This window comes from Pipistrellus hanaki (assembly GCF_964339955.1).
Source record: "Pipistrellus hanaki genome assembly, chromosome: 8".
In the NCBI taxonomy this organism is placed as follows: Eukaryota; Metazoa; Chordata; class Mammalia; order Chiroptera; family Vespertilionidae; genus Pipistrellus; species Pipistrellus hanaki.
In genome coordinates, this window is record NC_140510.1 from 38,250,390 (window position 1) to 38,268,569 (window position 18,180).

General features: G+C 35.6%; 1 protein-coding gene across 10 annotated transcripts in view; it reads left to right on the top strand.

Moving 5' to 3' along the window:
• SLC4A10 (solute carrier family 4 member 10) overlaps positions 1-18,180 on the top strand; it is a 215,688-nt gene that overhangs the window by 154,882 nt on the left and 42,626 nt on the right. For all 10 annotated transcript variants that reach the window (XM_084891509.1, XM_084891514.1, XM_084891510.1 and 7 more), the window contains one exon: positions 13,430-13,535. In XM_084891509.1, the coding sequence (XP_084747635.1) occupies positions 13,430-13,535 (106 nt within the window). The remainder of the gene's footprint in view (positions 1-13,429; positions 13,536-18,180) is intronic.

Consider the following 18,180-nt stretch of genomic DNA (forward strand, 5'->3'; position numbering starts at 1 on the left):
CAGTTTTACAGCACACTGGTTAGACAATCATATACTTTACAAAGTAATTCCCTCAATATTTCAAGTACCTAACTGGCACCATATGTAGTTATTATAATATTATTGACTATATTCCCCATGCTGTGCTTCACATTCCTGTGATGTTTTTGTAATTATTAATTTGTACTTCTTAATTCCTTTACCTTTTCACCCAGACCCCAATCCTCATTGTCTCTGGCACTATCAGTCTGTTTTCCATATCAATGTGTGTGTTTATATTTTGTTTTTTCATTTATTTTGTTCTTTAGATTTCACATATAAGTGAAATTATATGATATTTGTCTTTCTCTGTCTGATTTATTTTACTTAGCATAATACCCTCTATGCTATCACAAAAGGTAAGACGTCATTATTCTTTATGTCCAAGTAATATTCCATTGTATATATGTACCACCACTTTTTTTATCCACATATTTATTGATGGGCACAGGTATTTTCATATTTTTGCTATTGAAAATAATGCTGCAACGAACATAGGGGTGCATATATGCTTTTGAATTTGTGTTTCGGGTTTCTTCGGATAAATTTCCAGAAGTGAAATTGCTGGGTCAGAAGGCAGTACAATTTTTTAATTTTTTGAACCTCCATACTACTTTCCACCAATCTGCACTCCCACCAACCGTGCACAAGGGTTCCCTTTCCTCTACATTCTCACCAACACTTCTTTGTTGATTTATTGATGGTTACCATTCTGACAGGTGTGAGGTGATATTTCATTGTGGTTTTAATTTGCATTTCTTTGATGATTAGTGACATTGAGCATTTTTTCATATGTCTATTGGCCATCTGTATTGACACTTTGGATAAGTGTCTATTCAAATCCTCTGGCCATTTTTTAATTGAAGTGTGTTATTTTTTTTATTTTTTAGCTGTTGCGTTGTATGTGTTTTTTATGAATTTTGGATATTAACCCCTTATTGGATATATCATTGGTGAATATCTTCCCTTGTTCAGCAGGTTATCTTTTTTTATGGTTTTCTTTGCTGTGCAAAAGCTCTTTAGTTTGATGTACCCCCATTTGTTTATATTTTCTTTTGTTTCCCTTGCTTCAGGAGATATATCAGAAAAAATATTGCTAGAGAAATGTCTAACATTTTACTGTCTATGTTTTCTTTTAGGGTTTTTATGGTTTTGAGCCCAGCATTTAAGTCTTCAATCCATTTTTAGTTTATTCTTGTATGTCATGTATGATGTGGTCTACTTTCATTTTTTGGCACATATCTGTGTAATTTCCCAACATTATTTATTGAATAAGCTTTTTTTTTTTTACCCCCATTGTATGTTCTTACCTTCTTTGTTATATATTAATTGATCATGTAGATGTGGGTTTATTTCTGGGTTCTTTATTCTGTCCCTTTGACCTATTTGTCTATTTTTATGCCAGTACCAGGCTGTTTTGATTGTTATAGCCTTGCAGTATAGTTTGATATTAGATAGTGTGTGGTACCTCCAAATGTGTTCTTTCTTTAGTTTCTGTGGCTATTTGGGGTCTTTATTGGTTTCTTATACATGTAGGTTTTTGTTATTGTTGTTGAGTATGATGTTAGCTGCGTGTTTGTCTCATATATATATGACTTTTATTATGTTGAAATATGTTCCCTCTATTTCTACTTTGTTGAAAGTTTTTATCATAAATGGGTGCTGCTGGATTTTGTCAAATGCTTTTTATGCATCTTTTGATATGATCATGTGACTTTCATCTTTCCTTTTGGAAAATAACGTGATTTTTAGTACTTTACTTTTTCACAGATAGCTTTAAACAGTATACTTCTGTTTTTTGGACAAGAAAACAAGAGTGGAAACAAAATTACTTCTCTAATAAAAGCAAATAGTGAGGGTGTTATGAATAGGTTTCAAAAATGAATGAAGGAGGTGTCAGGGACACTCTGAAAGCAGGCAGATAGGAAGAGCAGTTTGATTAGAGTGAGTGATAACAGTGATACTTGCCTTTTCATTTATCTTCAGTTTCAAAAAGAGCAGTGCCCCCTAATTTGGATATTTTTGCTATATTCATAGCAAATATATTCATCTCTTCAAATCTACCACTTGCTAGATGCTATGCTAGGTGCTAATGAAATCATGAATAATATTCTGTTCTCAATGAGCTTCCAGTTTAATATGGGAAAGCAGACAAACAGACATCACTTAGATTTCCTTAAAGTCATAGTTTTAAAAACCAAATAATAGAATGTCTTTGATTTTGTTAAGACACTCATAGCATCTCTGGTATCCTAATCATATAATGTGGTAATAATATGTAGACCTTATATTCAAAGCTATGAACTTTTCTTTCATTGTGCCAAGAGCAAGTGTCAAGATAATCAATTTAATTTCAAGAATATATACATTACACCAGATGATCAAGCTGAATTTGTCAAGTTAGCAATAAGTAATGAGTTTGTGGAAATAACTTCTTCTAGGTTGCCTTAATTTTTTAAAATGGCAAAAATAGAATAAATCACTCTGCTTATGAAAGATGAGATGTTTCTTCAAATATATTGTAATAATCTACAGCTCTCAAAGATGGCTAGCTAAGGAAAGATTAGGGCTGTATTAACTCTTTTTAGTTGGTTGAATCAAAGCAAAGAGTAGGGTCTATTACTCTAATTTATTAACATAGAGGAGTTGAATAATTGCAGAGCTATTAGAAAGTATGATATCATTGCTAGGTTATGGTTAGGATTTATTTTGAATTTTGAGGTTTTTCCTATTTTTTTATTGTTGTTTTTTTTCCAGCCCACAGCACTCTATAAAACCCTGTTTGTTAAATAATAAATGTAAAGTACATAAACTGAATACCTTACATTATCACAAACTAAATTTTTAAACAGAAAAATATGATAAACTAACTGAACGTGGATAGTTCTACATATATCGAGTAAAAATTGTGTTCAAATAAGTTAACATACAATATTATAAGTAGCAATTATTACTCATAATTTTTTTTCATTTACATGGGTTTTAAGGATATAAAAATCCAGTGGAATTTTTGGAAGAACATTTTATTATGAATATTTGATTTTAAAAAACTCATTTACCTATTTAAATTTTGTCTGCTTTTTCCCCCTGAAATCATGTGTATCAGTGGTTGAGAAACAGTGCTTTAAATACATCTTAAATTTTCAGCAGTTGGAAGAACTATTAAGAAGCTGGAAGATCCTACCATTTTAGGCAAAGATGAGGGATACCATTTTTTCAGTTGCACAGGCTGACATATGTTTTAAACAAACATTTATTGGTAAATGTGGGCAAAACATTTCCTGCTTTTATAATTGAAAAAAAAATATACCATGGGTGCTTCCTTCTTTTAGATATAAAATAAAACTTTTGGAAGAAATAAAATTAGCCTTCTATGAATTGTTATCTCTGAGAATGTTCATCACATCTCAACAAATTGAAATACTGTGCATTTGATATACAAACACAACACCTGTGGCCATTTAATGCATCTTAATGAAGAAATCACTAATACCTGCTTAGTACTCTCCCTTTACTATGGATGTTTGTGCAAATTTTTGCCCTTTCATAGCTATTTGACAAGAAAGTATGGAGGATAAATCTATTTCAGGTTTGCAAATCTATAGTTAAAGAGAAAGAAAATAGTAGATGGAGTAGATCTGAGAAGTAACATTGTTAAAAGGCACTTAACAAAGGCTTACTGATATTTACCAACCCTCTGGCTCTGTGGAGGCAGAAAGATGAAGAGACATTAATCTTGCACACAAAGGCTCATAACCTATTAGGAATAATGAGGACAAAACAAACAAATAATAAACTGATACTGGATACTATGGCTACTGGAGGTAAGATTATCATTAAAACTAGAATTTAGTTCAAAAGCAGAAAGGGAAAACAAAGATAGCAAATGTTTGGATTAAGAATGAACAATAAGATGGGTTTCCAGAAATTTATTGAATAATGATTTTTTGAGTGCCTATTAATGTTTATTGGATTCTTAAGATGTCAGATTTTTAATAGAGAAAAAAACTCTATATTAAATGTGAATTGTAAGAAGCATTTCAGAAATGTAAATATAAACAAAAAATAAATAAATAAACATGTTCATTTGTGATGTGTATCAAGCACTTTGCTAGTATAAGGGGTACAAAGGTGTGCCTGCCATATAGTAATGGGCCCAGCATTATGGAGATTAATCAAGTGGAGTCACACATATATTACACAAATAAATACATAAAAATGCAATTATAAAGTTATGTTACAAGCAATTCTGGATAAATTTAGTTATGTACATGTAGAAAAAGGTGATTTTAAAATTTAGTGTTTATCTAAATCTGATTTTTATCCTTTAGTTTTTGATTAGTGAGGATCAACAGGTCAATCCGCTAAGATAACCTGCCTTTCATCATCTTTCTCCCAACATCTCTGATCAGCTTTGGGGTTCTGCTCTAGGTTTCAGTCCTGCCTCTCTTCCAGATGACTTCTCTACCATGTTAGCACCCTGTCTAAATGTGCAGTCAGAACTAGTTTTATGAATTCAGTTTGTATATTTTTATCTCACATTCAGATCCTCATAACCTCTCAGTTTATTCAAAATTTCTAGTTGAACTCTTTAAGTGTAGTGATAAAGAAACTGTAAAAGAGTGCAATTATCTTTACATGATTAAGTCAAACTTGATTGGTCAGGTGATGTCAATTATATTACATATTCAATTAATCAATATGCATTAAGCATTACTATCCTATATTAAAAAAAAGGCTAATATGCAAATTGTCCCCTCGACGAGGAGTTCAACCAGGAGTTCAACGAAGAAGTGGGGCTGGCCAGCCAACCTCCCTCAACCCCTCCCCCCAGCCAGTCCCACCTCTGATTGGCCCCAATTGGAACCGGCCAGCTAGACATCACCCATGCACAAATTCATGCACTAGGCCTCTAGTATTCTATAGTATGCTGGGATTATGGGAGATAAAATTGTTACTTTTTCTCTTTTAAAGCAGGCTTGAATCTAGTTAAAGAGATGATAAAAATAATATTATTCTGTTCTTCAAAAAATTCCACTGGATTTTTATGTCTTAAAATCCATGTAAATGAAAAAAAATATGAGTAATAATTGCTACGTATAAAATTAGAACTTAATTTCTTTGAACACTATTTCTACTCGATATTTGTAGAACTAGCCAAGTTAGCTTATCATATTTTTTCTGTATAAAATTTCAAGTTTTGATAATATAAAGTGTTCCATTTATATACTTTACATTTATTATTTAACAAACAGAAAAATATCAAGTGAAAAGGTATATATACATCTGATAAAGGAAGAAGTTTACTTTGTAAAAACATTCTATTGTAATAGCTATTAGTTTCAGGCAAAACAGTATTTATATATTACAAAAAAACTATCTTTTATATATAGTTTCTCTGTAATATTATTCAAATATTATGAAGGGTAACAAAATATGTTCTGTAAATGAATACTTATTACTTAGTCTTGGTGAAATTTGTGTTGTGGCCAGTTCTGCTGCTTCTAGTCACCCCATTATGTTGCTCATACCTTCATTGCATACCTACCTGGTGTCTTCATAGTCTATAAGAACTTGCTCTAAAAATGATTACTAGGAGACTAGTTTTATTTATTTAAAAACATTTCATTTTTATGTTTAAAAGAATAAAGCACCTACGATATAATTCTATTTTCAATTATAAAGCAGACTTTAGGGAGTAAGAGAGGTGGTCTTTACTCACTGTGAAATCATATCACATGGTGTTATGGGTTGAATTGTGTTCCACCAAAATTTGTATGTGGAAGATCTAACCCTGTAACTTAGATTGTGATTATATTCAGAGACAGGGCCTTTAAAGATAATTGAGGTTAAATGAGGTCATATGGGTGTCCTTAAAAGAAGAGGAAATTTGGGCACAGAAAGAGACACCAGAATGCACAGGCACATTGAAAGGAACATGCGAGGACACAGTGAGAGGGCAGTATGTGCAAGCCAAAGAGAGGCCTCCGAGGAAACCAACCTGATGACACTTTGATCACAGACTTACAGCCCCCAAAGCTGTAAGAAAATAAATTTTGATTTTTTAAGCCACCCAGTCCATGGCGTTTTGGTATAGCAGCCCTAGAAAGCTAGTATACTGAGTAAAAACTTATAGTTTGGTTCTATTTATGTTTGGACTTGTAAGAGCAAACTCTCTGAAGTTGTTCCCCTGTTAATGGCCATCTTATCCTTTCAGCTGTTCAGATGAAAAAAAAACATGAATTTATTTTTGACTACTTCTGACACACCCAGACTTCTTAACAGATATAATGCCTCTCTATATAAAATTTAAACACTACTTAACCACCCTCTCTTTCTCCATCATCTCTTGTCTAGATTATTACAATTGCCTTCCAACTGGTGTCCCTGATTTTACACTTGCTCTTCCACAGACTGTTCTCTATGAAGCAGCCAGAATTATTCTCTTGCAGCCCAAGTCAGATCATGTCACACTGCTTCTCAAAGCCCACTGATGGGGCTAGAAAACACTGTATGCTCATAAATATGTTGAAAACATAATAAGGACTACTGAAAGAAATATGTCAAAAATCACAGTAACTGGTAGAAAGACTGATTTTCTTTTGTTCTTTATTTTATAAATGTCCTATAGTATGGTTTTATTATTTTGGTAATTCAAAATGCTTTTGAAATAGGAAAAGGTATAGACATAAAACATGTTTGGCTTTTACAGATAGATCATAATTCTCTGACTTTATGCCACATATTAACAACTAACTTGCTACAAAGCACTCTAGGGGTTAATTTAGTCAATGAAAAGACTTAAACAAAAAAGAATCACAAACCATTACTGTTCAGCACACACAGGAAGGTACTGATAATAACTACAAAGACAAAGGAGATCATCTGTAACCCAGGGACTAAAATTAGTAATAATGGTGAAGGCAGTTGTACCAAATTATGTTTTCTAGAAGACAGCCACAGGCTTTTCTCTTGTAAAGAAGACTGATCACCTCCATTAGCCTTGACAAAAGCAATGACTTCTGGATGAGGGCATTTAATTATAATGTTTATCTAATCACTCTGTAGCCATTTACATAAACAAGATGGCTTACAGCGCACACATGGGTGTGGGGAGGGGAAGTGGCAGTAAAACATAGTTTGGTGAAGAGTGTATTTTAAGCCAAACAATTCAGCAGCATAAGTCAGAATTATTGGCCTTTTATACTGGAGTTTTTAAAAAATGTTAAAAAAAAAAAAAAGTGCATATACAGCCTCTGGATTACCGAAATTTCTAGTCTAGTAACAATAGTAATAACAATAATGATAACTAACACCTAATTTGAATTCATTTATGCCAGATCCTATTCTGGGTGCTTTTATCTACAAAAGGTAATTAATTCACCTTGGTAATAATCCTGCTATTACTAATTCAGTAATCCTGCTGAATACTATCATTATTCCCACTTTTTAAAAAAATATGTTTTTATTGTTTTTTTAGAGAGAGAGAGTAAGGGAGAGGGAGAGAGAAATAGAAACATCAATGACAGAGGAACATCATCCATCAGCTGCCTTCTGCATGCCCCCTGCCGGGGGATTGAGCTGGTAACCAGAATCAAACCAGTGACCTCTTGTCAAAGGCTCAACCACTGAGCCACATTGGCTGGGCTCATTATCCCCATTTTAAGAAAACAGATATAGAGAAGTTAAGTAATTTCTCCAAAGTCCCTCAGGTAAATGATCATAGGAACCCTGGCTAAAAAGACTAAAGTCCAGTATTCTAAGCACTTATATTCTTAAAGGTTATTGTTATTATTTTTTTTTTTTTGCATTAACATTTCTATCTTATGACCGGAGTCACTAAAAATTACTTTGGATAAAATTAACAGAAGAATTTAATCCAAACTTACATTTTATTTTATTATATTGCTGTCTCTAGTTTTTGTTTGTTTGTTTGTTTGTTTGTTTGTTTGTTTTTCCTTTTCTTTTTGTAGTTTTCGATTGGAGTTATTTAAGTACATCAGTATATAGGTGAAAAACAGGAAAGTGGGATTTCCCCCCCTCGTTTTATTTATTTAGAATATCTGCTTTTGATGTTTTAGAGCATAAACTCTAAATAGCCAGAGCCTTCTTTGAGCTTTTTCAAATGTCCTGTCTAAGCATTCAGCCTCTGAGAACTCTCGGCTGAGATTTCCAGTATCAGAGGGGCGGACTGAGGAAGGAGCGGTGTATCTGTTTCCTACAGGCGGTGGGTATCACATCGCCTAACTCAGGAAAGAACGCTGGCTACATGGTGTGTGATACCTGTGATGCATAAAATCCATCTCTGAGGTTAAAACACTCATTTTTCCTCTTTGGAATTCACTTATGGATGAGAAATATTATTAACAAGAGATAGGCCTGACAAGGAAGGATAGGTGACTAATGTCCACTTATAAATCCGACTCTCCAAAAGAGTGTCTTTTCTATGAACTCGCCATTTTTATACTAGATTTCTGAGTACTTTCAGAACATCACTGCTAAAATGTCACTGTACTCCCAGGAATGGAATGACACATTCTATCATTGTCCTCTCTGACACAGCACAGTGGCTTTGAAGAAGAAACCAGGCCCCGAGGGAACGGAGCACACACAGCTGAGTGAAGGAAGTCATCCCTGGCCAGGGCTAGACGCAGCTGTGAGAAATTGGAATCTGGAGAGTGCTGGTGTAGTTATCGTGATCTGAGGGCAGGTCTGCTGGGTGTTTGGGGGGTGACACCATACAGGAGAGGGGTCCTGGAAGGGGAAGCTAGGAACCCACACGATGATATGTAGATTACTTGGTTGTTCTGGAGCCATCGCTTTCATCTGGCTATGCTGATGGAAATGGCAAAGAGCTGCGTCTAGAGGAAGCACATTCCAGCTGCAAGTGCAGAGGTTTCAGGGTCAAACAGGCCTGGATTCAAATATAATTCTATCAGCACGTATGGCTTTGGGTAAGTCATCGAACACTTAGTTTCCTGCATCTATAAAATGTAGAACTCAAACTATTAAACTAGAAAACAAAGTGCCTCATGTTATGCATGTGGCAGCTATATGCATATCAGAGAGATATGCACAAATATGCAATAGCTAGTGGAAGCATATATGTGCATTATACACACACATATGTCTGTACATAGATGTATTCATGGGTCTACTATAGTGCTCTTTCTCCTTTGTTATGTTACTCCCACAAGAAACTTGCCATATATTTTCTATTTTACATTTAAATTTCCTTTTATCCTATAGAAACATGCTTTTACCAAATTTTCAGAATATGCACGTAATTTTCCTATTAAACAATGGTGTTGGGCTGCTTTATCTTAGGTAAATTTGCAGAATTACTAACTTGGAGAATTCTAATCATTAGCTACCTAAGAAAACAGAATGTTTACCACATGATAGAACAGATTCAGGCAATATGTTACTAATTTTCTTTAATAAGAAAGTGAGTATTGCTCCTATTGAATAATATTAACAGTATTCTTTTGGGCACCACTACTATGCAGTAGTCACCTATGCAGTGTTTCCCAACCTTCTCTCATGATGAGAATCACCTGGTGGAGTTGTTAAAACACAGATTCCTGAATCCCAACTAAGAAGTGCTAAACTAGAATTTTTGAGAACATATAGGTAAAATTGCATACCTAACTTAGTGCTCTGTATATAACATCTGTCTTAGAGCACTAGTTAAGTATACAATTTTACCTATGGTAATCATTATTTGAACTCATGACAAAGCTGGGTAAGGATTGGAGGCAGGTCTTCTGTGTATTCAAATGGTTTAACCTGAACCATAGTATAGGTATGTGCCTTGTCAAATGACTAACATGATTATTCTAATCTAGCAGATTATATAAGGTATCCATGGCTCTAGAACCTCAGGCTTTACCTTCTCTGCCCGCCCCCCGCCCCCCCCCCCCCCCCCACACACACACACTTTTGACAGATGTCAAGACAGGATCTTTCTTATCACAATTCTCTACTATGTCTACTGACTTTTTCAAGACCTCTCAATGGTCAGAGTACTTTTCTTCAATAACATTCCTTCAGAGCTTGAGCTACAATTATTCGAGATATGGCTACATCTAGTATTTTTAATTCTGAAATGGAATTTATGAGGGCTGCATAACCTACAAAAACCACAGCAACAATGGAATAAACAAATCTTTCAAAAAATCCTTTGAAGCTGCCCTACTGTTGTCACTTTAACATTCAGAATAGTACTTACTAGGGCCCTCAAGGCTCACTGTACAGTCTGGCCCATGGTGTTCTCTTCAATGCAAAAGCCCCCATTTCTTTTCCCCACTCCCCTTCTGATTCAGCCACACTGAACTTTCTGAGAGAATCTTCTCCCTGACCCAGACCTTCCCACCAGCTGTGTGCTCTCTCTAGTCCACCACACCACCACCCTGCCCACACTATTTCTTACTAAATTTTGTTCAATCTCAGCTTAAGCCTCATTTTCTTAGTTTTTCCTGAGCACATAGACTCAAGGCTTCTTAGCAGCCTAAACTTCTTTATGGCATATTTCACAAATGTATTTATATAATTAAGTAATCAGCTGGTTAGTATTTCTTTCCTGCATTTAAAGAAAGCCCCCAGGACCATGTCTACCTTATTCAATGTTACACTTAGCATGGTGTCTTGCTAAGTGTAGTATTGAATTAACTTTTTAACTCACTTGAAAAAATAACTCATTAACTTCTTATTCATTTGAGCATTGCGCATAATAATACCCTTATGACTAGGCTTTCAATGGCTCGTTTTTGTGTGTGTGTTGCCTCACATATAGAACAAAACATAGTATATCCTGGGTTCCCCTGAAAGCATAGCCTGAGACAGAGGCTTTCTTAAAGGGTCACTGATCTTAAGGAGCAGGAGTAAAGAACCAGAGAATGATTGCTACAGATGAATGGTGTCCCCTCAAAATTTATATGTTGAAGCTCTAGCTTCCATTGCAACTCTTTGGAGACAGAGTGTTTAGGAGGTAATCAAGGTTAAATGAAGGTAGAAGAATATGCTCCAAATCTGAGAAATGATCTATATCCTATATAATAAAGAGCTAATATGCTAATTAGGCTGAACAGCCAAATGATCTTCAGGATGACCTTCCAGATGAAGCTGGGCTGGGAGGGCCAGCCAAAGCTGCTAGGGGCTGTGAGGGCCAGCTGAGGCAGCTGGTGCTACAAGGGCCGAGCCCCTCGCATGAATTTCATGCATAGGGCCTCTAGTCTACATTATAAAAGGCCAGGAGCCATTATGACCTAAATGACCAGATGGAGGACTAGTCAACAGGAAGCGTATGGAACACCTCTCAGTCCCTCCCCCATGGCTCACAGACTCCTGTCTCAGCAAGGCTGGTGGCTGGAGGCGGGCGGGGAGGAAGGGCGGGCACTGTGAGCTCATTAGCCTCCAGCTGGGGCTGAGATGGAGGCCTAATGACTTTGCAGCTGCTATGGTGGCTGCAGATCAGGCCTGGAGAGAGAGAGAGAGAGAGAGAGAGAGAGAGAGAGAGAGAGAGAGAGAGAGAGAGAGAGAGAGAGAAAGCCTGATCAGCAGCTATTGCAGATGCTGGTAAGGCCCAGAGAAAGAGAGGCAAGGTCTGATCTGCAGCTGCCACAGAGGCTGCAGATCAGGCCCAGAGAGAGGCTTGGAGAGAGAGGCCCAGAAATAGGCCTGGAGATGCTGACTGGCATAGAAACTGACCAATCAGAACCAAATCTGAATGAACTGCGAGAAGCCAATGGCTGCCTAGGAGGCAGAGCTTTTGACACTGACTGGCATAGAAACTGACCAATCATAACCTAATCTGGGTGAACTGCAAAGGCAGAACCTAAGGTGGAGGTTGAGGAGGGGTTTTAAGGGCAACAGCTGTTTGGTGCAAGGTGTAAGAAAGCGGTTCAAGTTTTCAATGACCGGTTTGGCAGTATAGTGCATATGGCTGGCTATCAGTCTGGATATAGGGATTATGTATTTTTGTCTGCCAAGAGTATCTCCTCTTGCTGAAAAGTCTCCCCCTCCCATTTAAGCAACTCTATCCTATATTATCTATCTATACTAATAAAAGGGTAATATGCTAATTAGTCCAGGTCAACCAGCTATCTTCTGGATTTCCGACTTCCTTCAGAACAAAGCCATGGTGGTGGGGGCTGAGGCAGAGGTAGTTAGGGACAATCAGGCTGGCAGGGGAGGGAAGTAGGGGCTGAGATCAGGCAGCAGGGGGTTAGGGGCAATCAGACCTGCAGGGGAGGGCAGTTGGGGGTGAGATTACACCGGCAGGGGAGGGCTTTGGGGGAAATCAGGCAGGCAGGCAGAGGTGATTAGGGGCAATCATGCAGGTGGGCAGAGTGGTTAGGGTCAATCAGGCAGGCAGACAGGTGAACAATTAGGAGCCAGTGGTCTCAGACTGCAAGAGGGATGTTCGATTGGAGAGGGTGCAGGCTGGGCTGTGGGAACTCGCACCCCATGCAAGAATTTCATGCACCAGGTCTCTAGTATGTGTGTGTGTGTGTGTGTGTGTGTGTGTGTATTATATATATATATAATACACACACACACACACATACATATATATATATATGAGCCTAAGTGACCATAATAACTGGCCAACCAGTTGCTATAATGAAGCAAAGACCACCAGGGGGCAGATGCTCAATGCAGGAGTTGCACCCTGGTGGTCAGTGCGCTCCCATAGCCAACCTCCTATGGTTGGCCAACCTCTTGCAGTCTTTCACCCCAGCTGGCAGGCCCCAATTGGCCTGATCGACTTAGGGGAGTGGGCCTAAGTTGGCAGTCAGACCTCCTTAGCACTACTGCAGAGGTAGGAGAGGCTCCTGCCACCACCTCTGCGCTCACCAGCCATGAGCCCAGCTCTGGCTGAGTGGCACTCCCCCTATGGGAGTGCACTGACCACCAGGGGATAGCTCCTGCATTGAGATCTGCCCCCTGGTGGTCAGTGTGTGTTATAGAGACCAGTAGTTCTGCCCTTCAGTCAATTTGCATATAAGCCTTTTATTGTATAGGATGTAAGTAAATTATAATAATACATTTGGTTGTGTTTAGCATTTTTCCACTTGACTTATAGTTTAGAGGCAAATAGTCCTTTTAAAATCTTAGAAGGCATCCTGGCTTAAAAGGCCCTCAAAGGCCTGGTTCTAAAATACAATTCCCTGGGACAGAAAGGGAATGACCTATTTCTAGGAAACACTGTGGAGTGGTCTAGGGCCCTGGCTATATATCTATCCAACTTTCTGGACATGGTCTTTCCTAGAATAATTTAGGATAAACTAACCCTTTAGTTTAGTTGGAGGAAAGCCATGGCTGGAAGAAGAAGGACCCATTGCACATTTGTTTTTATTCTGGTGACAATAAGATACTTTTCACTAACTGCACCATTTTACCTTTTCAGGTGTAACTGTGTGGAGCCCCACAATCCCAGCAACGATACACTAAAGGAATGGAGCGAGTCCAATATTTCTGTGTCTGACATAATTTGGGAGAACCTAACTGTGTCAGTAAGTGATACATTGAAAAATGAGTCATATATTGAATTGCATTATTGTTTGGTGGCTTTTGTTGACATTGTGAATGAATTATCACCACTAAAATAACTTTTTTTTGAGTGCGTACTGCTATAAAAGTGATAGTTTTTTTTTCTGGGGTTTTCTTTCGTTATGAACTATATGTAATACCTAGTAGACCTGCATTGCTCTAAAAGCACACATATACAACATAATGTGACTAGACCCATGGTAGGCAAACTGCAGTTCACGAGCCACGTGTGGCTCTTTGGCCCCTTGAGTGTGGCTCTTCTGCAAAATACCATGGTCTGGGCGAGTCTATTTTGAAGAAGTGGCATTAGAAGTTTAAGCTTTAAAAATTTGGCTCTCAAAAGAAATTTCAATCGTTGTACTGTTGATATTTGGCTCTGTTGACTAATGAGCTTGCCGACTACTGGACTAGACTACCTGAAAGCATATTAAATAACAATGGTCTTGACCTAAATGAAGCCATATGGCAGCACTAAGTGTTCCTTCTGTGTAAAAAAACCAGATGCTTTTACTTTACTCTGTAGTACTGTTCCAGCTATTCAGAATATGCTGAGGGTAAGGGGCTGCTTGTTATTATTTTAGTTTAAATATTTTAATTCTAAAGAAAACATATTTTTATTATAAAGAAAACATTTATTCTGAAGAGAACAAAAGACAGTTTATTAACAAAATTTTGGCCCCTCCCTCATGAAGGGATTTGTTGTCTTCATTTTCTTCTGATCTCCCACTAAAGGAAGAGGATGGCATTTTTATTTTAAATCCATACCTTTTTTTCCTTTTTTTATTGTTTAAAGTATTACAAATAGTAGCAAATATCAAAAAATAAGAATAACTGATAATAAAATATCTAATTCTCCAACCTGAAGAATTAGAAAGAGAGCAACAAGAAAAGCCCAGAGTGAGCAGAAGGAAGGAAATATTAAATCCCATACCTTTTAAAAACTTTTTTCTTATTTCTGCTTTGTGATTCCTCTCTCACATAGCTGTTTTTCCATTCTGCTTAACCTATCATTATGTTTGTGTACTTCTTTTTTCATCTGTATTTCATCCTTCACTTCTGTTTTATCAAATCTCATAACTGGAAAAATTGAAAATGTTCTGCTTTAAATAAATATTTTAAAAAATCTGAGTCTTCCTAATTTCTTTTTTATTTCCTTCAGTTACAAACAGGATGATCCCAAAGCTTTGTATAAGCTCAAAATTATTATAGCCATCAGCATAAAACGATATGAATTCAGTTCAATGATTATTTTGAAACACATATCATTTTAGTAAGCAAGCCAGTTAATGGAACAAATAAAAAACATTTTTGTTGTACAAATTTATAAAAATCTAAATGTGTTTTTTTTAATTGAGGTATAATTGACAAGCAACATTATATTAGTTTCAGGTGTACAATATACTGATTCAATATTTGTATATATTCTGAAGTGACATCCACAATAAGTTTTTGTAACATTCATCACCACACATAGTTACAGATTTTTTTTCTTATGATGAGTACTTTTAAGGTCTCCTTTCTTAATAACTTTTAAATATAAACATGAATTTTGTAAGAGCCATTTGACTTATTGCCTATTTTGTCAATTTTCCCATTAAATGTCTTCTTTAGAATAAAAATCAAATTTCTTACCCTCTGTATAAAATTCAATCTTGACCTATATTTTACTACCTTTATTTTTATCTTCATCATTTTCTCTAGAGTAAGCCTTTACTTACTCTTGTTTTCTTCTTTTATAGTTAACATTTATTATGCCCTACTTTTTTCCCTAGAAAAATAATATTGCACGGTTATCCATTTATTGAATAACCATTATTATCTATATCATGGTTGATACATCTGACAGTGTATCTTCCAACTACATTTTTTTTTTGGTAAACTATAAGGATGTTATATCTAAAGAATCTCTTGCTTGTGTTCCTCACCATGGTGTTCTCTTCAATGCAGAAACCCTAATAATCCCATCTCTAAATTATTTAGCATGATCATTTACTCTATGTATTTTATATTGTCTGAATAATTTAATGCTAAATAACAATATTCTGTATAGCTGCAAATCTTGAGTAATAACCTTCTAAAAGACTCACAGAACAATTGATCTGGCTTGTTATCAGTTAATTTTTGATATTAGAAGTTTTAGAGTCAAGCAGAGTATAGTGAACAGTATTTTGCCATCAAAGCATAACCAGCATTTTGTTGTTGTTTTCAAAGTCCTGAACTAGGTGTTAACATTCTGGCATAAATTTTTATATTATTTGTCATTCGTTAAAAGCTGCTTTTGAAATTGAGTAATTGCTAATCTTGACCAGAAATAACCTTTATCACCAAAGGGAATACTACATAATGGAAAAAAAAAATTGTAATTTTTAAGTCATTGAAAACCATTGAAATTTTTTTTCTTAATTGTTATACCAGGGTTGTTGTTTTTTGTTTTTTTTTAAAAGCATAATCGCAAATTAGTAAAATCAGTTTACTAATAAAACTTTGTGCTAATGGCTTTTATAACTATTTTGTAAAAATAATAATATAGCATTTACTTTATATGTTGTTCATATGACAGATTTTTTTAAAATTATATTTTTACATACCTTACAAATTATAATTTACCTTGTGAATTCACAAAGGGCAAAGAACTTTAGCTTTCTATGGTTTTCCCAGGTGAGTGTTCCATAAATATTCAATGATTATTTTGAAAGATAGTCCCATATTACAGATTTACTATTTAACATGTCTTGTTTTTATTTATTTTCCACCTTTATTGAGATATAATTGACAAAAATTATACATATTTAAGGTAATGTTTTGATTACATGTACACATCATGAGATGATAATCACAATCAAGCTAATTAATATACCAATCCATCACATAGTTGCCTTTTTTTTGAGAGAACAATTAAAATCTACTCTTAGCAAATTTCAACTATATAATACACTATTATTAAATATAGTCACTATGCTGTTGGTTAGATCTTCAGAACTTACTCATTCCTCAAAACTGAAACTTTGGGCCCTTTGGTGAAATATTTCTCCATTTCCTCTTCTCCGCCCCAGCCTTTGGTAACCACCATGGTACGCTGCTTTGACTTTCTTTTTTATTCCATATTTAAGTGAGATCATGCAGTGTTTGTTTTTCTGGCTTATTTTATTTAGCATTATGTCTTCCAGGTTCATTTATATTGTTGCAAATTACAGGATTTTTTTCTTATTTTAAGGGTGAATAACATTCAATTGCATATTTATACCACATTTTCTTCATCCTTTCATTCTTTGGCAGACACAGGTTATTTCTGTATCTTGGCTGTTGTGAATAATGCTTAATACAAATCTTTTATGGCAAGCTGGAATACTTAGGTTTCTTTTGTTATATGTATTTTTAGCAATATCTCAAAATCAGCCATTATAAGGAGTTCTTAGGCAAGGTTTAAAATAGTCACAAGCATTTAACTTGCAATTGATTAATAGTCTTGGTGCCAGAATAACGTATGTAGCTAGCATATTTAAGGGGCAGAACACTAATGCCAACTTCAACTTCTTATTTTATCAAACTTGATTTTTACTAACTTATAAAATTATTAATAATTATGATGTAGTTGAATGATAATTAGTAGAAATTAGTTTCTACTAATTATCTTTTTCATTTTATTTTGTAAGTTAAATCATGTGTTAGACTCAAACTAAAAGAACAAGATTTAGATTTGGTATCCACTTCTGTATCTCAGGATTTAGATGTAGAAGTGTGTGTATATGTTGGGGATGGGAAATAGTTAGAAAAAAACAGAAAATAAATGTAGAATTTAGTAGATTATACTTTTTAAAATATTAACATTCTGTACCCCCCCAAATAAATACCCTTTTCAAATTTACTTTGAATTAAAGTACCTAAGCAAGCTATTGGAAATTTATTATCTACACTAATAAAAGAGTAAGATGCAAATTGACCATATCTTCATGACGCCCCACCAGCCAATCAGGAGTGGGTATGCAAATTAACCCAACAAAGATGGCTGGCTAATTTGCATACTCAGGCACTGAGAAGCTGGGGGTGTTCTGTGCCACCCACAGCCACTCTGGGCCTCTGGACAGTGTGGGAAGGCAGAAAGGCAGCTCTGGCTGGATTAAAGGCGGTGCCGGCAGCCAGGGGAAGGAAGGCCCATTCTTGCACGAATCTTCATGCATTGTGCCTCTAGTAAATTATAAGACAGTTAAACAATCTTTTGAAATGGCAAATGCCAGCTCTGTTCTTAAGAATTGAAAGCAAGATTCAGCCAAGTAGAAGGAACATTTTATGACTACACGAAAGACTGCAGAAATCACAATTCTATGGATAATGAGTTTACAGTGGAGCTTATAGCTCCTCTTCGTATTTAGTTGCTCAGCTTGCCCATTACTTTGCTTAGTAATTGTGCTACTAGTATCTCTGATTAGGGATAAGAGGAGGAACAAAAAAAAAAGGAAGGATTTATTTTTGGTACTTTAATTTTACAAAGTTTTGAGAAAAGGAAAATTAAATCTATAATTAAGGCCTGAAGGATTTTTCTTTGGTTTTTCAATTAGCCAAGTTATTGTGCTCTGTATTAACTTAACATGGATAATTGGAATTCAGCCT